The sequence below is a fragment of the Puma concolor genome, chromosome E3, assembly GCF_028749965.1.
Source record: "Puma concolor isolate L17-30 chromosome E3, mPumCon1.1.hap2, whole genome shotgun sequence".
Taxonomy (NCBI): domain Eukaryota; kingdom Metazoa; phylum Chordata; class Mammalia; order Carnivora; family Felidae; genus Puma; species Puma concolor.
Window position 1 is genome coordinate 5,605,443 of NC_141682.1, and position 21,378 is coordinate 5,626,820.

Consider the following 21,378-nt stretch of genomic DNA (forward strand, 5'->3'; position numbering starts at 1 on the left):
TATGACATCAACCCCATCCTTGAACCTTTCTGAGCCCCAGATTCTTCACTGGGAAAAACACACCCCATAGATGGTTCCTCTGGGTGCTGCCATGCCCCCCCCCCCCCCAGCCCTGGGCTTCTCCATTGGTGCCTATTTCTTTTTCTTTTTTTAAAAATTTTTATGTTTGTTTATTTCTGAGACAGAGACAGAGCATGAGTGGGGGAAGGGCAGAGAGAGGGAGACAGAATCCGAAGCAGGCTCCAGGCTCCGAGTTGTCAGCACAGAGCCCGACGTGGGGCTCGAACTCACAAACCGTGAGATCGTGACCTGAGCTGAAGTCGGTCGCTCAACCGACTGACCCACCCAGGCGCCCCATCCGTTGGTCCCTATTTCTGTACGGGCACCACCATTTCCCTCCCTATTGGGGCTGCCCTCCTCCTGCCCTGCCCTTTTGTATTTCTTTTTCCTCTGTGCTTCTCTCATTAACCCTTTCTCTCTGCTTAGCTTCTTCATTCCCTCTTGACTGGGCTATTGGACTCACTTCCTGAATATTTCCCTGCTTCTAGGCTCTTCCAGGCCTCCTGTATGGATTTGCCCTCCTAATTGTTTACATACATCACTCCCGGGATTAGTTACTTACTTGTCTGTGTAACAAGTCACCCCAGGGCGTGGTAATTAAAACAAATATCTCACATAGTTTATGGGGGTCAAAAATCTGGGAGCAGCCTAGCTGGTTGGTATTGGGTTAGGATCTCTGGAGGTCCAGCCAAGATGTGAGTCTAGACTGCCATCATCTGAAGGCTTGGCCGGCTGCACAGTCGGCTTTCAAAGGGGCTCCCTGGCAGGAGGCCTCAGTTCCTCATCACACAGCAGTATGTCCTTTGGTGTCCCCACCACCTAGCAGCTGGCTTCCTCAGAGAGTAATCCAAGAGAGAGCTAGGGCAGAAGCCGTGTGTCTTTTAGGACCTGCTCTGTCATCACCCTCTGCCCTTTCCTTCTGTCTTTCTTTAAAATTTTTAATGTTTGTTTATTTTTGAGAGAGAGACGGAGCGCAAGCCAGGGAGGGGCAGAGAGAGAGGGAGACACAGAATCAGAAGCAGGCTCCAGGTTCTGAGCCATCAGCATAGAGACTGACATGGGGCTCGAACTCACAGACCTCGAGACCATGACCTGAGCTGAAGTTTAACCAACTGAGCCACCCAGGCGCCCATACCTCTGTCATTTCTGCAATACCCTAGTGGTCTCACAGGTCAGCCCTCTTCAGTGTGAGAGAGGATTCCACAAGGCTGTGACTCCTAGGAGGTGAGAATTGCTCTGGGGCCATTTTGAGGCTGGCTGCCACATTCTTAAAAACTTTTGATTTCTTAACATTGTCTACAGAATAAAACCCCTGAGCCTGATACTCTGACCGCAGCCTGCCTCTCTCCTCTCAAACTCAAGAGCCCAGTTAGACTTTCCCCCACAATCTCATTTTTATCTTTGCTTGCAAAGATGGCTTTGCTTCGTTTCTGAATGGTCAAATTCCAACCTACTCTTCTGGTCCAAATCTTTTCTATGGATTCTTCCCAATAGGAAGTCATTTTGCCCAAAACTTTTTTTATCATGCTTATCACTTTCTATCATGTTTTACTATATACATAGTATGTACTACTTTCTATTACATGCATGTGTAATATGGATGAATTACCATAATTTGTTTCCAAGTTTCAACTTCTCTACCAGGTGGAAAATTCTGTCCTAGCACAGACACGCCCAGAGTATCAAACACCAGACCTTAGGCATAGGGGATGCTCAGTCAAGATTTACGGTTTGAATGGTTATCAGTGGCCATTTTTCTTTTCATTTCTTTTTATTTTTTTCTAAATATTGATTGTTTTGGGGGAGAGCACAAATGGGGGAGGGGCAGAGAGAGGGGGACAGAGGATCCAAAGCGGGCTCCGTGCCGACAGGCAGACAGCAGAGAGCCCGATATGGGGCTCGAACTCACGAACCATGAGATGGTGACCTGAGCCAAAGTCGGACACCTAACCGACTGAGCCACCCAGGCACCCCATCTTTTCATTTCTTAATTGAAACCATCTGTCATCACACAACACTATTGCAATACCACTGGCGGTATTCCCTATGTTGTACCCTTTATTCCCCGGGACTTACTCCACAACTGGAAGCCTACCTCTCCCTCTCCCCCTCGCCCATTTGGCCGATCCCCCCACCCTCTTCTGCTCTGGCATCCACCAGCTCTCTGTATTTATGGGTCTGTTTTTGCATTTTGTTTGTTTTTGAGATTCCACATATAAGTGCAATTGTATATGTGTCTTTCTCTGACTTATTTCATGTATAATCCTCTCTAGCTCCATCCATATTGTTGCAAAAGGCAAGATCTCATTCTCTTTTGTAGCCGAGTAATATTCCAGTGCCTATATATACACCACATCTTCTTTTTCCATTCATCCATGGACGTACACTTGGGCTGCTTCCAAATCTTGGCTGTTATACACGATGCCACCATACACAGGGGTGCATTTATGTTTTTGAATTCGTGTTTTCATTTTCTTTGGGCAAATACCCGGTGGGGGGATTACTGGATCATATGGTTTTTTTATTTTCAATTTTTTGAGGTACCTTCATATGGTTTTCCAGAGTGGCTGTACCAATTTACATTCCCACCAACAGTGCATGAGCGTTCCTTTCTCTCCACGTCCTCGCCAACACTTATTTCTTGCCTTTTTAAGTCTAGCCCTTCTAACAGGTGTGAGGTCATATCTCATTATGGTTTTGATTTGCATTTCCCTCATGGCGAGTGATGTTGAGCATCTGTTCACGCGTCTGTTGGCTTCCTGTGTATCTTCTTTGGAAAAAATGTGTATTCGGGTCCCCTGCCCATTTTTTAATTGGATCATTTGTATCTTGGTGTTGAGTTGTATAAGTCTTTTATATATTTTATGCATTAACCCCTTAGTGGACATATCCTTTGCAAATATCTTCTCCTATTCAAGAGGTTGCCTTGTTTTGTCGGTGGTTTCCTTTGCTATGCAAAACCTTTCACGTGGATGTAGTCCCAATAATTTCTTTCTGCTTCTGTTTTCCTTGCTGAGGAATCATATCTAGAAAAATGTTGTTACAGCTGATGTCAGAGAAATTACTGCCTATGTTTTATTCTAGGAGTTTTATGCTTTCTGGTCTCACAGTTAGATCTTTAATCCATTAAAAAAATTTTTTTTAATGTTTGTTTACTTTTGAGAGAGAGAGAGACACAGAGTGTGAGCGGGGGAGGGGTAGAGAGAAAGGGAGACACAGAAACCCAAGCAGGCTCCAGGCTCTGAGCTGTCAGCACGGACCCTGACGTGGGGCTTGAACTCACGATCCTCAAGATGATGACCTGAGCTGAAGTCGGATGCTTAAATGACTGAGCCACCCGGGTGCCCCAGATTTGCAATCCATTTTGAGTCTTGTTTTGTACATGGTATGAGAAAGTGGTCTCAATTCACTCTTTGGCATGTATCTGTCCAGTCTTCCCACCACCATCTACTGAGAGGCTGTCTTTCCCCCTTTGTGTATTCTTGCCTCCTTTGTTGTAGATTAACTGACCATGGAAGTGTGGCTTTAATGGACTGTCTGTTCTGTTCCATAGATCTATATGTCTGTTCTTCTCCCAGCACCATACTCTTTCGATAACTACAGCTTTGTAGTAGATCTTGAAATCTGGGATTGTGATGCCTCCAGCTTTATTTCTGTTCTTCAAGATGGCTATTCAGGGCCTTTTGTGGTTCCATACAAATCTTAGTGTTATTTGTTCTAGTCCTGTGAAAAATGCTGTTGGCATTCTGATAGGGATTTCATTGAATCTGTAGATTGCTTTGGGTAGGATGGACATCTTAACGACATTAATTCTTAATCCACGAGCATGGAATATCGTTTCATTCGTGTTGCCTTCAGTTTCTTTCATCTGTGTTTTATAGTTTTCAGAGTGTAGGTCAGGTCTTTCACCACCTGGGTTAAATTTGTTCCTAGGTATTGTTTTTGATGCAATCGTAAATGGAATTGTTTTCTTAATTTCTCTCTTATTTTATTAGTGTATTAGTGTATTCCATATATTTCTGTATTCCATGTATTCTGTATTCCTTGTATTTCTGTATTCTATTAATGTATAGAAGTGCAACCGAGGGGCGCCTGGATGGTTCAGTTGGTTAAGTGTCTGATTTTTGGTTTTGGCTCAGGTCGTGATCCCAGGGTCATAGGATTGAGCTCTCTGCACTGAGCATGGAGCCTGGCTTCGGATTCTCTCTCCCTCTCTCTCTGCCCCTCCCCTGCTCGCATTCTCTCTCTCTCTCTCTCTCTCTCTCTCTCTCTCTCAAAATAAACAAACTTAAAAAGATTTTTAAAAATTATCATCATAAAAGACACATAGCGTAGAACTTCCTATTTTCACCATTTTAAATGTACAATTCAGGGGCACTAAGTACCCTCATCCTGTTGTACAACCATCACCACTATCAATTTCCAGAACTTTTTCATCATCCCAGACCGAAACTGCCCAGAACAAACCCTCACCTTCCATCTCTGCCCCTTTTCACTATTTCCTCCTGGCTGTTGGCTCTGCCTACAATCTCTTCTCCACACAGTGGCCATCCAGATGCTCTTTTTATGACATAAATCTGACCGTGGCCAGCTCCCCTCTTAGAACCTTCTCCTGATTCCTCCTAGAGGAACCCCACCCCCCACCCCAGCGTCTGTCTCCTCTCCTCTTCTCTTTCTCTCTCCTTCCTGTTCTCCAGCTGGGCTGCCCTCCTTTCTGTTGGCTGAACTTGAGCTGTTGGCTCCTTCCTGCCACAGGGCCTTTGCACTTGCTGCATCCTCTTCCCAGAGTTCTTCTTAAGGCTGTTTGTTTTATGACCTGCACATCTCACTACAACTTCTGTGTCCTTCAAGAGGCCCTGACCGCCTGTGCACAGCAGCTGCCTCCTCCTTATTCTCAGCATCACTCCCCAATCATGTCTGTCATAAAAGTTGAACATGATCTGGAATCCTCTTGTTTGTTTGTTTCCTCTTTGCTGCCTGTCTCTCCGCAGTCAGCTAGGGTCACCCGAGGGCAGGAACTTTCCAGTCTTGTTCACAGTGGCCCTCGGGGAACATATGTTGAATGAACAAATGTGAAATATTGTTTGTACTTCTTCATTGATGTTAATTATGACTTTAACCCACCATCGCTTGTGGTTGTTCACACCACTCATTACCTTGAGCTTTATTTCTTTGCAGCTATGAAGGGGGAAAAGTCCATGGACTGTATGAGGGAGAAGGCTTTGCGGTCTTTCAAGGAGGCTGTACCTACCACGTGAGTTACACGTCTCGGGGACGGGCAGGGAGGGGAGGACGGTGAGAACATTGCGGGAGAGTCTGAGATTCGTATCTCCAGAAAAGTCTGTTGAGTCTTCAAAAGAAATTGGAAGTACTTACTGCTGATTTGACTTTGAACCCCGTTACCTCTTTTAAGGTAAAACCATGGATCCACACCTCAGAAGTCATCATTTTAGATTGTTTTCTTTTCCTGATTTTTTTTTTTTAATTTTTTTTTCAACGTTTTTTATTTATTTTTGGGACAGAGAGAGACAGAGCATGAACGGGGAAGGGGCAGAGAGAGAGGGAGACACAGAATGGAAAGCAGGCTCCAGGCTCTGAGCCATCAGCCCAGAGCCCGACGCGGGGCTCGAACTCACGGACCGCGAGATCGTGACCTGGCTGAAGTCGGACGCTCAACCGACTGCGCCACCCAGGCGCCCCTTTTCCTGATTTTTAATAAATGTTTATGTTAGAGAGAGAGACAGAGCATGAGCAGGGGAGGGGCAGAGAGAGAGGGAGACACAGAATCCGAAGCAGGCTCCAGGCTCTGAGCTGTCAGCACAGAGCCCAATGTGGGGCTCGAACTCGTGAACCACGAGATCATGACCTCAGCCGAAGTCGGATGCTTAACCGACGGCGCCCCCTTTTCTTGATTTTCATTTATTGTCCAAACAACCTGAAGGCGACTGGAGCAAATATCAAAGAGTCAAATCCCAGTGTTGTCACCCCTTTGCCATTAAATGCTTTGGACACGCCGCATCCCTTTAATTCCTTGAATGGATGTATCAGCATTTATAGGGCCTACTGATTTCGCAGATAACATCTTGAAACTTTTTTCACTTATGAATAATTTGCTGCCTTGCTGCATGCTTTTCGTAACTTAAATATTTTGCGGCAAAATATACATAAAACCTACCATTGTAACCATTTTTGAGTGTACAGTCAGGGGCATTAAGCACAGGACCCTCCCCAGCCTCCACCTCCAGAAACCTTCATCCTCCCAAACCGAGACTCTGGCCCCAGTTAAACACCAGCCACCCCCGTGTCTTCCTCCGTAATATTTAAAATACTGCATAGCTCTCTGATTTACTGTTCATGACTACACCATAATTATTAGATCACTTTTGAAGTGTTTTCATTTTTTTCCCCATCATTAGCAATGGCACAGTAGATCATTCAGATTATCAAAGAAACGTGTGCTTTTTTGAAACAATATAATTTACCAGGGCGCCTGGGTGGCTCAGTTGGTTAAGCATCGGACTTCAGCTCAGGTCATGATCTCGCCATCCATGAGTTCAAGCCCCGCATCGGGTTCTGTGCTGACAGCTCGGAGCCTGGAGCCTGCTTCGGGTTCTGTGTCCCCCTCTCTCTGACCCTCCCCCGTTCATGCTCTTTCTCTGTCTCAAAAATAAAGAAAAATTTCATTTAAAAAATAAATAATAAATAAAAATTAAAAATATAATTTATTGTCAAATTGGCTTCCATACAACACCCAGTGCTCATCCCAACAGGTGCCCTCCTCCATGCCCATCACTCACTTTCCCCTCTCCCCCCCACTCCCCCATCAGCCCTCAGTTCTCTGTATTTAAGAGCCTCTTAGGGTTTGCCTCTCTCCCTCTCTGTAACTATTTTTCCCCTCCCCCCCTCCCATGTTCTTCCATTAAGTTTCTCAAGTTCCGCATATGAGTGAACACATAAGGTATCTGTCCTTCTCTGACTTATTTTTGCTCAGCATGATACCTTCCAGTTCCATCCAGGTTGCTGCAAATGGCATGATTTCGTTCTTTCTCGTTGCCAAGTAGTATTCCATTGTATCTATAAACCACATCTTCCTTATCCATTCGTCAGTCGATGGACATTTAGGCTCTTTCCATAATTTGGCTGTTGTTGAAAGTGCTGCTATATAAACATTGGGGTAGAAACGTGTGTTTTCAATAAGAACAAATTTTTGTGGTTGGGGTCAGAAAGCAGGGGTTTCAGTCCCCTGATTTTTTTTTCCCCCCACTAAACATACAACATGTTCTTATTCCTGCGTCATGTAAACTCCTAAAAACGCCATTAGCGTGGGTGAATAATAGTCATGAATGTGGCCGTCCCGTCTGGCCTCGGCCAGTTTTGGAATCAGCTGTTGCGTTCATGCTGATCAGTCTCCTTTCACCAGTCGGGGCGCTAAGTGCACTGCTGTGTGAATAGGACCGAGTGTGGAGGCTGCTTGAGATCCTCTCTCTCCCCCCACCCCCTGCCTGCCTCTCTCCCCTGCCTGGTGCTCAGTCTAAAATAAAAAAAAATTAAAAAATCAACCAGCGACACCCAGTTCTCGATTACACAAGATCGACCTCTCCCAGGCTGCTGAGGACACAGTATCGGCTCCTATTACCCCAGAGGGTCTTGTCTCCGGTGGCCTTCGGTCCACAGTGACCCGGTAGCTCCAGCCTGGCCCAGTGGCCTTGCCTTAACTGTTGATGTGGGGGCAAATACCCCTCCATTTCTGAGATCTCCTCCCCACCACTGCCTGCTGCTTGCTGGGTAAACTTTCCGTATTTTCCTCAGACTCAAATTATTTTGATTAAAAATAATCATCTGTTGGGGCGCCTGGGTGGCTCAGTCAGTTAAGCATCTGACTTTGGCTCAGGTCATGATCTCCCGGTTCATGAGTTCAAGCCCTGAGTCAGGCTCTGTGCTGACAGCTTGGAGCCTGGAGGCTGCTTCGGATTCTGTGTCTCCCTCTCTCTCTGCCCCTCTCCCACTTGTGCTCTGTCTCTGTCTGTCTCTCTCTCTCAAAAGTGAATAAATGTTAAAAAAAAATTTGTTTTAAATAATCATCATTCGGCTCTCCTTTAAATTGCGAGAGCGGCAGACCCAGCAGAATGACTCTACTGTGGCCCCAGGCCCCGAGTCAGACCGTGGGTATGTCACATGTTTAGATCACAATCCCCTAAAGATAGACAATAAAGCCAAACATTTCATGGAACATTTGCCCTTACCATGTAGACACAGCATGATCTTTTCTAGTGTAGTTTGTTAATTAAAGCACCAGTTGTTGCGACCGTAATTGATTCCATAATACAAACAACAGCCGGCCTGCGGCTGGAAAGCCCCTGGTTGCCCCGTGGTTTTCCTCAATGCCAGCCAGTCTCCTGTGAGCCCAGGCTAACCTGGACGCCTAACAAAATGTGTCTTCTTGCTAGTGAGTTAGGGCCGTGGTTCCTGAGTGCGGTCCTGGGGACCAGCAGCATTACCTGGGTATTTTTTTTTTTTCAAAATGCTCATTCTTGGGCAACAGCCCAGACCTGCTGATGAATTAGAATCTTCAGGGTGGGCCCAGCAATCCCCAGATGATTTCTGAAGCATTCAAGAGTCAGAACCACTGAATTAGGGCACTGTTACATATTCCTCCTTCGCCCACTGACTCTAACAAGGTGATTCTAAGGAACAACTAGGAGTACTCTTTTTTTTTCTGGGTTTATTATATACTTATTTTGAGAGACACAGAGAGAGTATGCACAAGCTGGGGAGGGGCAGAGAGAGAGAATCCCAAGCAGGTTCCGTGCTATCAGCACAGAGCCAGACGTGGGACTCGATCCCACAATCCGTGAGATCATGACCTGAGCTGAGATCTAGAGTCAGACGCTTAATGACTGAGCCCCCCAGGTGGCCCAAACTGGGAGTACTTTTCAGCCTCGTTTTCCCTGATTACATTTAGGCATTCAGGCGTGCAAAGTTTTCGGTGACTAGTTCCTATGTGTTAACAACAGACACTCAATATAAGTGGACCCTCCTGACAACTGTATATTGTCTACATAGAGGAATATTCAGGGGGCACGGGCGCACCTATACGGATAAGTCCCAGTAAGTGGAAAACAGACGAGCGTGAAATTTACAAATGGGGTACTTTCTAACATCCAGATAACGGTTTTAACCAGGTCTACCTAGTTTAAATAATTTTTAAAAAATCCTTAAACTTTGAAATGCAAAACCAAAAGCATATGAATTCTTTTAGACTGTGGAATTTTTACCTAGCTTAATTAGGAGAGGAAGACACAGACCGAGCTTAAAACTCACGTTTAAGTGTCACACAGGACTGCTTGGTGTAGGTTTTGGGGAATTTGGATAAGCGTATTCATGCAGATGGAAGTGGGATGGGGCGCCTGGGTGGCTCAGTCGGTTAAACGTCCGACTTCGGCTCAGGCTGTGATCTCACGGTTCATGAGTTTGAGCCCCACATCAGGCTCTGTGCTGACAGCTCGGAGCCTGGAGCCTGATTCGGATTCTGTGTCTCCCTCTCTTAGTGACCCTCCCCCCTCAAAAATGAATAAACAGTTTAAAAAATTAAAAAAAAAAGAAAGTGGGATAAGGCTCCATTCTGAGAACTAAAACCAGCTGTTACGTAGAATCAATGGTCCTAATGGTTTGTTGTTGTTCTGTTTTAAAGGGTATGTTTTCAGAAGGACTTATGCACGGACAAGGGACTTATGTTTGGGCTGATGGACTGAAATATGAGGTAAAGTATGTCCTGTGTTATAGTTTTACACTGTAAATAACACAATGTAACGGTCAGCTTCCCACAATCAATCCTACTACTGTCACAAGAGTAATTCAGCTCACGGGTCTAAAAAAGTCCACAGAACCCAGGCGCCTGGGCGACTCAGTAGCTTAAGCATCTGACTCTTGATTTCAGCTCAGGTCACGATCTCGCGGTTCGTGAGATTGAGCCCTGAGTTGGGCTCTGCGCTGACAGCTCAGAGCCTCCTTGAGATTCTGTCTCTCCCTCTCTCTCTGCCCCTCCCCTACTCTCTCTCTCTCAAAATAAAAAAATAAACTTAAAAAAAAGACCCCAGAACCAAAGAATACAGGTGAAAAGTAACTTGTTAACTGCACGGGACCCTCTGGCAGTCAGTACTGCGTTCATCCTTACACTCTAGATGTCTCCTGGGCAGGCACAGCACCCGTGCATTTATTTGGCCTGTCTTACTCTTCACAAACACAAGTAGAGTTTATTGTACACTCTCTTCTGTCCCTTTAGTTTTTGGAGATCACACCATAGCCGTTCGTCCAGATCCACCTAGTGTTACTGGCTGCTTTTATTCTATGATGTGGGTTTCACTTAACCCATCTTGCCGGTTTAAAGGGACTATGTATTTTTTAAATCGATTGCTAGAAGGCTGTTCTCAAACTCGCAATTGCAGGGTTGCTAGTGATGGGGTTTATAAGTGGTAGTGGCGACCTTTAAAACCTATGCACATGTGCTCATATTCAAATGGCAGCCAGGTGAGGGAAGCAGAGACAAGTGCCGGCCAGGTGGGCAGTTCACTGGGCCTGAGAGCAGGAGACAAGCCACAGAGGTGGAGGGGCCCCTGAAGATCTGGTGGTTTGGGGCCAGCCTTTCCAGGGACATTCTTCCCCTGCAACACCCTGGCTTCTAGCCTGTGGCCCTTGGTTTATGGTCTCTGGAAGTTCGAAGGCGGGACTCCTAGGAGGCACAGACCCTCCCACGCCAGCCTAGACAGGAGGGTTTATGGGTGGGATTTGGGCTGTCACAGAAGTATCTTCAGGGAGGTCAGCTGGCCTCATGGGATCAGGCCAGGCTGCCCTGTCCTCTTTTCTCCCTTGGCTGGCCGCCTCCAGCCAGGTCTCCTTCCTGAGAGAGAATCCAGTGGCTCAGGGCTGTGGTGCATGGAACTGCGCGCTGCCCACTCAGCTGACGTCCTGGCCCCAAGCAAAGCGGATTCTCTGGAAGTCACCCACAGGGCGGGCGGTTGGCTGGTGTGTCTACAGAATATTTTGATGGACCACAGGCAGAAAGAAGGGTTTCCGTGAGTTGATCACTAAGCCGGGCTAATCACCAGAGTCCCCTGGAGAGAACACAGGATCCCAGGGCGTTGGGCCTCCTTCGAGGTGGGTTCCAAGACTCTAAAGTTCCCGAGGCCGGGATCGCAAACCACCACTGTTCCACGTCACCTGTTTGCTTCTTGGAGGCTTCTCTGCACTCAGCTATTTTATCCTGCTGGTGCTTCTGCCCAGGAGAGGGGAGGTGAGGGAGGATGGAGTGTGTAGAGAAGGAGGGAGGAGGGTGGAGGCTGGGGGAGGGGGGCGGATACTCCACTGTTTCCGTGGAGGAGAGACAGGAATAGTATCCAGTAGTCAAGGAGGCATCTCAGTCTGCCCATAGGAGAGGGGTCTCTCTACTGCCTTCTTTCTCTCACTCTCAGGGTCGTTTTGCCCTAGGGGGAGTTTGTGAAGAACATGCCCATGAAGCATGGCGTGTACACGTGGCCGGATGGCAGCACCTATGAAGGAGAAGTGCTACACGGCATGAGGCACGGATTTGGTATGTTCGTATGTGGCACGCACCCCGTGTCCTACATCGGCCAATGGTGTCACGGCAAGAGACACGGGAAGGTGGGTGAGGCGGCCACTTGACTCCCGTCCATAGATAGGATGAACAAATAGAGGTGTGGGAGGTAGGGGGCTGTCCTACAACTATGGTCCCTTCTTGTTTATTGACGTGAAATCCACATCACACGAAACTCACCATTTCACAGTCTGCAATTCAGCGGCATTCAGTGCATTCTCAGTGCTGTGAGACTACCACCTCTGTCTAGTCCCAGAACATTTTCATCGACCCTCCAAAGTACAGCCCTGTACCCACCAGGCAGTTATTTCCCACCCGGACCCCCCGGTGGCCACCATTCTGCTTCCTGTCTCTATGGGTTTACCTACTCTGGATGTTTCATGTGAATGGAACCCTATGTTATGTGGCCTTTTGGATCTGGCTTTTTTTATTCAGCATCACGTTTTTGAGACCCATCCATGTTGTAGGTACTTAATTCTTTTTTGTGGCTAATAGTCCACCATATGGATGGACCACATTTTGTTTATCTGTTCATCCATTGATGGGCACTTGGGCTCTTTCCATCTTTTGGCTTCTGTGAATAGCACCACTATGAACGCATGTGTAAGGATTATTTGGGTCCTTGTCTTCAGTTCTCTGGCGTATAAACCTAGGAGTGGAATATGGTAACTCAATGTTTAACGCTTTGAGGAACCTCCCAACTGTTTTCCACAGCATCTGGCCCAATTTACAGTCTCACCACTACCACAGGTGATACTTTTAAGCAAGGTTGCTGTTTCTGGCACTATTTGCTTTTGTATCGGATGATAAAATACCGCAGCAGTGTTTTCATAAAATGTTATAAGAAAAGAAACAGTCTACCATTATAATCATCATTCGACTCGAATATAGACAATTCTGTCCATTGGCTTCCCTTCCTTTCCCTTCCCTTGTTCAGCTCTTAGTGGATCAATTCAGACTGGGGGTGGTGGCAGCTTCTAGACAACGGCCCCTGGATGGCTGCATGAAGGAACAAGCCAGCTTGGTAGTGGAGAAGAAGATAGAAAAATCACACACACACACACACACACACAAAGAAATAAACCACCGAATAAAGAAGCAACCTGAGGCCATTCAGTAAAGGTCCTCATACATGCATGGTGACTAGTACTATTCCTCAGAGGAGTCACTGAAGAAAGGTTACACCACGTTCACTTAAACTTGGAGGCAGTCTTGGGGTGCCTGGGTGGCTCAGCTGGTTAAGCGTCTGACTTTGGCTCAGGTCACGATCTCATGGTTCGTGAGTTTGAGCCCCGCGTTGGGCTCTCTGCTGACGGATCAAAGCCTGGAGCCTGTTTTGGATTCTGTGTCTCCCTCTCTCTCTGCCCCTCCCCTGCTCCTGCTCTGTCTCTCTCTGTCTCTCAAAAATAAATAAATGTTAGGGGCGCCTGGGTGGCGCAGTCGGTTGAGCGTCCGACTTCAGCCAGGTCATGATCTCGCGGTCCGTGAGTTCGAGCCCGGCGTCGGGCTCTGGGCTGATGGCTCAGAGCCTGGAGCCTGTTTCGATTCTGTGTCTCCCTCTCTCTCTGCCCCTCCCCCGTTCATGCTCTGTCTCTCTCTGTCCCAAAAATAAACAAACGTTGAAAAAAAAAATTTAGAAAAAAAAATAAATAAATGTTAAACTCGGAGGAAGTCAAATAAGGTGACAAATGGGTAAAACGAAAGTGGTTTAGGGACATAAAAGGGACTGGCCTTCAGTTACACAGAAGGTGCTACTACTCGGTTTAGGTAACAACACAACGGGATTATTCAGGTACTTACTTGACTCACAGTTATCGAATATAATATATATAATATAATGATTAGCCCTAATATGATGCCTCACTATTAAGGAGTCATTGATTGGTGGCATCTCTTTCTTACTTGGTGGATACTTCTCCATTTTCTCGATTACAAGACAGAAACATATCATGGATTAAATGTCTTGCCTTCATAGGACATTGACTTCCACATAGTTTGGACTCCTTTAATTTATCTTTGCCTTTAATAAACGTTTGCTGTATGCCTTGCTTTGTTAAAATGATATTATTTGTTTTAGGGCTCTATTTATTACAACCAAGAAGGTACCTCTTGGTACGAGGGGGACTGGGTATACAACATCAAAAACGGCTGGGGGATAAGGTGGTAGGTATTACCACGGCCGCTCTCGGGGTGTGGGGGGGAAAGGGTGTGGGGGCCCAAATGATTTTCACTTAGGTGCTTAAAGATAAGGTGCAGAGGGGCACCTGGGTGGCTCAGTTGATTAAGCGTCCGACTCTTGATTTTGGCTCAGGTCATGATCTCAAGGTTCGTGGGTTCGAGCCTCGTATTGGACTCCATGCCGACAGCACAGAGCCTGCTTGGGATTCTCTCTCCCTCTCTCTTCCCCTCCCTGCTTGTTCTCTCTCTTCTCTTTCTCAAAATAAATAAACTTTGAAAAAAAAAAGATAAGGTGCAGAAATTTTGGAGAACACATTTTCTTTTTTTTTTAATTTTTTTTTTCAACGTTTATTTATTTTTGGGGACAGAGAGAGACAGAGCATGAACGGGGGAGGGGCAGAGAGAGAGGGAGACACAGAATCGGAAACAGGCTCCAGGCTCTGAGCCATCAGCCCAGAGCCCGACGCGGGGCTCAAACTCACGGACCGCGAGATCGTGACCTGAGCTGAAGTCGGACGCTTAACCGACTGCGCCACCCAGGCGCCCCGAGAACACATTTTCTATATAAGGGCGGAATATTTCAATTCACCCCAATGGAATCTCCATAGTGATGAAAATATTCTACAGAGAATTTAAAGGAACGTTATATTAAATGAGATCTAATGATACAACCGTACTTTATCACACGTAGAAACTTTGTTCTCTCGTTCATGGATATCTCGTATGTTTTCAGAAGACTCTTGACATGTTTGCTTGATTTTAGATCGAGCTGATGGAGTCATATATGTTAAGGATTGAAATATTTGGGGGTGGGGGCGCCTGGGTGGCGCAGTCGGTTAAGCGTCCGACTTCAGCCAGGTCACGATCTCGCGCTCCGTGAGTTCGAGCCCCGCGTCGGGCTCTGGGCTGATGGCTCGGAGCCTGGAGCCTGTTTCGGATTCTGTGTCTCCCTCTCTCTCTGCCCCTCCCCCGTTCATGCTCTGTCTCTCTCTGTCCCAAAAAATAAATAAAAAACGTTGAAAAAAAAATTTTAATAAAAAAGAAATATTTGGGGGTGAGGGGTGCATGGGTGGCTCAGTCAGTTAAGCATCTGACTTCATCTCAGGTCATGATCTCATGGTTCGTGGGTTCAAGCCCCACATTAGGCTCTGTGCTGACAGCTCAGAGCCAGGAGCCTGCTTTGGATTCTCTCTCTCTCTCTCTCTCTCTCTCTCTCTCTCTCTCTCTGCCTCTGCCCCTCTCCTATTTGCACTCTGTTTCTCTGTCTCTCAAAAATAAATGTTAAACATTTTTTAACAAAAAGGGAGCAAAAATGTTAACTAATCATACTACTATATGGAGTTGTTTTTAAAAGATTTAAAATCCCTGCTCTTATCCTCCTTATCACCTTAATTAAATGATCAGAGGATTTAATAAAGTGGGTTGTCTTATCCCTAAGATGATGATTTTTACCGCCTGTCCATTTGAGGAGACTGTATGGGCACAAGGGTTGGATTTCTTCAAAGGTGTTTAGAGAAAAAGTTTAAAGGACAGTCTTCTTAGGGGCGCCTGGGTGACTCAGTTGGTTTAGCTTCAGACGTCGGCTCAGGTCATGATCTCGAGGTTCATGAATTTGAGCCCGACGTCGGGCCCTGTGCTGACAGCTCGGAGCCTGGAGCCTGCCTCGGATTCTGTGTCTCCCTCTCTCTCTGCCCCTCCCCTGCTCGCGCTCTGTCTCTTTCTGTTTCAGAAAAATAGGTAAACATTTTAAGAAATGTAAAAGAAAGTCTTCCTAAAGATAAGTGTTGTACATAAAATAACCGATTGTTTTTCATTTTTCTCGGTCCCAGTTACAAGTCTGGAAACATATATGAAGGGCAGTGGCAGGACAACATGAGTCACGGGGAAGGCAGGATGAGGTGGCTGACGACCAACGAAGAGTACACGGGGCAGTGGGAGAAGGGCGTCCAGGTACGGCGCCCGTGGGTGTGACCCGCATGCACCCAGACGGGGACGCTGCTGATGCCCTGCACACGCGTCACTTGGTATAGCATCCGGTCACCTGAAACTTCAGCACTGCTAAATTTAGAAACCCAAAGTGTGATTTGCTGGTCCAGACCATCTTTTTTTAGTGCCATTTCATTTTTTAGGTTTCTCTAAAGGTCTTACACACGGGTGAGCAACAAAATGGTTTTTTTTTTTTTTTAATATTTATTTTGAGAGGGAAAGAGTGTGTGAGTCGCGGGGGGGAGCAGAGAAAGAGAGGCAGAGAGAGAACCCCAAGCAGCCTCCACATGGTCAGTGCAATTTGTGGGCTCGGCCCCACAAGCCATGAGATCATGACCTGAGCCAAAACCAAGAGTCAGACCCTGCACCTACTGATCCACCTAGGCGCCCCCAAGCAAGCAGATCTCAATTCCCATGGCTCGTGTGTAGACCAAGACTATTATCTATGCCTTAGGAGCTGTGTATTTCCCACACAGAAAAGAAAGGCTTCATACAGTTAGTTTTATATGGTTTATACAAGCTTGGGTTTTCTGATAATATCTGCATATTAATATGGTAATTAGGGGCCTTGCTGAACTCACATAATAGTTCTGGTCAGTATTTTGTAGGTTCTTTGGGATTTTTTAATATAGACAATCCCGGGGGCGCCTGGGTGGCGCAGTCGGTTAAGCGTCCGACTTCAGCCAGGTCACGATCTCGCGGTCCGTGAGTTCGAGCCCCGCGTCGGGCTCTGGGCTGATGGCTCAGAGCCTGGAGCCTGTTTCCGATTCTGTGTCTCCCTCTCTCTCTGCCCCTCGCCCATTCATGCTCTGTCTCTCTCTGTCCCAAAAATAAAATAAAATAAAAAAAAACAAAAAACAAAAACAAAAAAAAATGTTGAAAAATATAGACAGTCCCGAGCACGGGTGCAGGGGCAGACAGCCTCGCATTGGGCCTGAGCCTAGTGGGAAAGCATTCAGTCTTTCATCATGGGCGATGTTTGCTGTGGGTTTTTCAGGGATGCTCTTTATCAGGAAGAGCCATCATTTATTAGGAGGAAGTGCTCTAATTCTTCATTTGCTTACAGTTTTTATCATGAATGGATGTGAAGTTTGTCCAGTGCTTTTCTGCCTCCAGTGGGAGGATCTGTGTGGTTTTTCTTCTCTAGTCTGTTGATCATGTTGAATTACATTGATTTATTTTCTTAAAAAAATTATTTTACTATTAAACTAAAATTAAGTTTTTAATTTTAATTCCAGTTAACGTACAGTATTGTATTAGTTTCAGGTGTGCAATTTAGTGATTCAACAGTTGTATACATCACCCTGTGCTCATCATGACAAGTGCCTTCATCCCAGCACCTGTTTCTTCCACCCTCCTGCCCACCTCCCCTCTGGCAACCATCACTTTGTTCTCTGTAGTTAAGAATCTGTTTCCTGCCTCGACTCTCTCTGGCTCTCTCTCCGTTTTTTTTTCCCTTTTCTTGTTTTGCTTCTTAACTTTGCTTGTATTTGTCTTTCTCTGATTCATTTTGTTTAGCATTAGCGTCTCTAGCTCCATCCATGTCATTGCAAATGGCCACATAATCTTTTCGATGGCTGAGTAATATTCCATCATGCGTGTGTGTGTGTGTGTGTGTGTGTGTGTGTGTGCATGTACCACATCTTCTTTACCCATTCATCAGTCAGTGGACACAGCTCCTTCCATATCTGGGCTGTTGAAAATAATGCTGCTATAGGGGCGCCTGGGTGGCGCAGTCGGTTAAGTGTCCGACTTCAGCCAGGTCACGATCTCGCGGTCCGTGAGTTCGAGCCCCACGTCGGGCTCTGGGCAGATGGCTCAGAGCCTGGAGCCTGTTTCCGAATCTGTGTCTCCCTCTCTCTCTGCCCCTCGCCCATTCATGCTCTGTCTCTCTCTGTCCCAAAAATAAATAAACGTTGAAAAAAAAAGTTTAAAAAAAAAAAAAGAAAAGAATGCCGCTATAAACATGGGGGTGCATGTATCTCTCAATTAGTGTTTTTCTATTCTTTGGGTAAATAGTAGTGTGATTGCTGGATTCTAAGATAGTTCTATTTTCAGTGTTTTGAGGAACCTCCATACTGTTCTCCACAGTGCCTGCACCAGTTTGCATTCCCACCAACAGTGCAAGAGGGTTCCCTTTTCTCCACATCCTCACCAACACCTGTTGTTTCTTGTGGTGTCGATTTTAGCCATTCTGACAGGTGTGAGGTGATACCTCATCATACTTTTGATTTGCATTTCCCTGACGATGAGTGGTCACGAGTATCTTTTCACGTGTCTCTTGGCCATCTGTATATCTTCTTTGGAGAAATGTCTGTTCGTGTCTTTTGCCCATTTTTTAATTGGATTGTTTTTTGGGTGTTGAGATTTCTGAGTTCTGTATATATTTTGGATTCTAGCCCTTTATTGGATATGTTATTTGCAGACATCTTCTCCCATTCTGTTGGTTGCGTTTTGGTTTTGTTGATTGTTTCCTTCACTGTGCAGAAGCTTTTTGTCTTGATGAGGTCCCAATAGTTTATTTTTGCTTTTGTTTCTCTTGCTTCAGGAGACAGATCTAGAAAAAAACTGCTACAGCCGATGTCAGAGAAATTGCTGCATATGCTCTTTTCTAGGATTTTTATGGTTTCAGGTCTCACGTTTAGGTCCTTAGTCCATTTTGAATTTTTTTTCTCTATATAGTGTAAGAAAGCAGTCCAGTTTCATTCTTTCGTATGTGCCTCTCCAGTTTTCCCATTAGCATATGTTGAAAAGACAGTCTTTTCTTTAAAAATAGTTATTTTTTTAAGTTTATTTTTTGAGACAGCACAAGTGGGGAAGGGGGGAGAGAGAGAGAAAGAGAGAATGAGAGAGAGAATGAGAGTATGTCAAGCAGGCTCCATGCTGCCAGGGCAGAGCCCAATATGGGACTCAGACTCAGGAAACTGTGAGATCATGACCTGAGCTGAAACCGAGTCGGGTGCTTAACCAACTGAGCCACCCAGGTGCCCCTGTGTTGTTGTTGTTGTTGTTGTTGTTGTTGTTGTTGTTGTTGTTGTTTAGTTTTTTTATTTCTTTTGAGAGAGACAGAATGTGAGCAGGAGAGGGGCAGAAAGACAGGGAGACATCCAAGCAGGCTCTGTGCACGGTTGGCACAGAGCCCGATGCAGAGCTCAAACTCACGAAACTGTGAGATCATACCTGAGCCGAAATCAAGAGTTGGACACTCAACTGACTGAGCCACCCAGGTGCCCTGAGACTGTCTTTTTCCCATTGGATACTCTTTCCTGTTTTGTCGAAGATTAATTGCCCATATAATTGTGGTTTTATTTCTGGATTTTCTATTCTGTTCTATTGATTTATGTGTCTATTTTTGTGCTGATACCATACTGTTTTAATTACTACAGCTTTATAATAGAACTTGAAGTCCAGAATCATGATGCCTCCAGTTTTGCTTTTCTTTTTCAAGATTGCTTTGGCTATTTGGGATCTTTTGTGTTTCCATACAGATTTTAGGATTGTTTTTTTTTTAATTCTGTGAGAAAAGCTGATGATACTTTGATAGAATTTGTGTTAAATCTGTGGATTGCTGTGGGTAGTATAGACATTTTAGCAGTATTTGTTCTTCTAATCCATGAGTATGGAGTGTCTTTTCATTTCTTTGTGTCTTCTTCAGTTTCTTTCATCAGTGTTTTATAGTTTTCAGAGTATAGGTCTTTCACCTTTTTGATTAGTTTCATTCCTAGGTATCTTATTATTTTTGGGTGCAATTGTAAATGGGTTTTCTTAGTTTCTGTTTCTGCTGTTTCCTTATTGATCTATAGAAATCCAACAGATTTCTGTATGTTGCTTTTGTATCCTGTAACCTTACTGGATTCGTTGTTCAGTTCTAGTAGTATTTTGGTGAAGTCTTACAGGTTTTCTATACTGAATATCATGTCATCTGCAAATAGTGAAAGTTTGGCTGCTTCTTTGCTGATTCGGGTGCCTTTTATTTCTTTTTGTTGTCTGATTGCTGTGAGTAGGACTTCTAGTACTATGTTGAATAACAATGGTGAGAATGGATATTTTTTGTCTTGCTCCTGATCATATTGGAAAAGCTCTCAGTTTTTCCCCATTGAGGATGGTATTAGCTGTGGGTTTTTCATATGTGGCCTTTATTACATTGGGGTATGTTCTAAATCTCCTTTGTTGAGGGTGTTTATCATTGAATGGATGTTATACTTTGTCAAATGCCTTTTCTGCCTCTATTGAAATGATCATGTGGTTCTTGTCCTTTCTCCTATCGATGTGATGTGTCACATTGATTGATTAGTGAATATTGAACCACCCTCATAACCCAGGAATAAATTCACCACTTGATTGTGGTGAATGATTTTTTTTAATGTATTGTTGGATTTGGTTTGCTAGTATTTTATTAAGAATTTTTGCATCCATGTTCCTCAGGGATACTGGCCTGTGGTTCTCTCTTTTTTTTTAACATTTATTTTTTATTTTAGAGGGGGAGGGGATGGACAGAGGGGGAGAGAGAGAGAAAGAGAGACAGAGAGAGAACATGAATATGAATGAATGAATCTTAAGCAGGTTCCATGCTAAGAATGGAGCCCAGTACGGAGCTCAATCCCACTACCCTGGGATCATGACCTGAGCCGAAATCAGGAGCCAGATGCAACTGACTGAGCCACCCAGGCACCCCTCTGGTTCTCTTTGTTAGTGGATGTTTTATCTGGTTTTGGTATTAGGGTAATACTGGCCTCATAGAATTAATTTGGAAGTTTTCCTTTTCTATGTTTTGGAATAGCTTGAGAAGAATAGGCATTAACTCTTCTTTAAATGTTTGGTAGAATCTGGTCCTGGACTTCTGTTTGTTGGGAGGTTTTTTTTGTGTTTTTTTTTTACTGAGTCAATTTCTTTGCTGGTTATTGGTCTATTCAAATGTTCTATTTCCTCCTATTTTGGTTTTGATAGTTTATATGTTTCTAGGAATGTATCCATTTCTTCCAGGTTGTTCTACTTCGTTAGCCTATAGTTTTTCATAACATTCTCTTAGGATTGTTCATATTTTTGAGGTGTTGGTTGTTATTTCTCCTCTCTCATTTGTGATTTTATTTGTTCGAGGCTTTTCTCTTTTTTTCTTGATAATTCTGGCTGGAAGTTTATCAATTTTGTTGATTGTTTTTCAAAGAACTAGCTCCTGGTTTCATTGATCTGTTCTATTATTATTTTTAGTTTCTATATCATTTATTTTTGCTCTAACCTTTATCATTTCCTTCCTTCTGCTGATTTTAAGTTTTGTCTGTTTTTCTTTTTCTAGCTCCTTTAGGTGCAAATTTAGGTTGTTTATTTGAGATTTTTCTGGCTTCTTGAGGTAGGCCTATATTGCTGTATACTTTCTTCTTAGGTCTGCTTTTGCTGCATCCCAAAGGTTTTGAGCCATCGTGTTTTCATTTTCATTTATTTCCATGTACTTTTTAATTTCTTCTTTGAGTTACTGGTTAACCCATTCATGCTTCAGTAGGATGTTCTTTAACTTCCATGTATTTGTGGTCTTTCCAATTTTTTTT

General features: G+C 44.8%; 1 protein-coding gene across 3 annotated transcripts in view; it reads left to right on the forward strand.

The window, feature by feature from the left end:
- RSPH10B (radial spoke head 10 homolog B) overlaps positions 1–21,378 on the forward strand; it is a 64,303-nt gene that overhangs the window by 2,370 nt on the left and 40,555 nt on the right. For all 3 annotated transcript variants that reach the window (XM_086692986.1, XM_086692984.1, XM_086692985.1), the window contains exons 3-7: positions 5,239–5,314; positions 9,752–9,820; positions 11,545–11,718; positions 13,749–13,834; positions 15,679–15,799. In XM_086692986.1, coding sequence (XP_086549112.1) covers positions 5,239–5,314; positions 9,752–9,820; positions 11,545–11,718; positions 13,749–13,834; positions 15,679–15,799 — 526 coding nt within the window. The remainder of the gene's footprint in view (positions 1–5,238; positions 5,315–9,751; positions 9,821–11,544; positions 11,719–13,748; positions 13,835–15,678; positions 15,800–21,378) is intronic.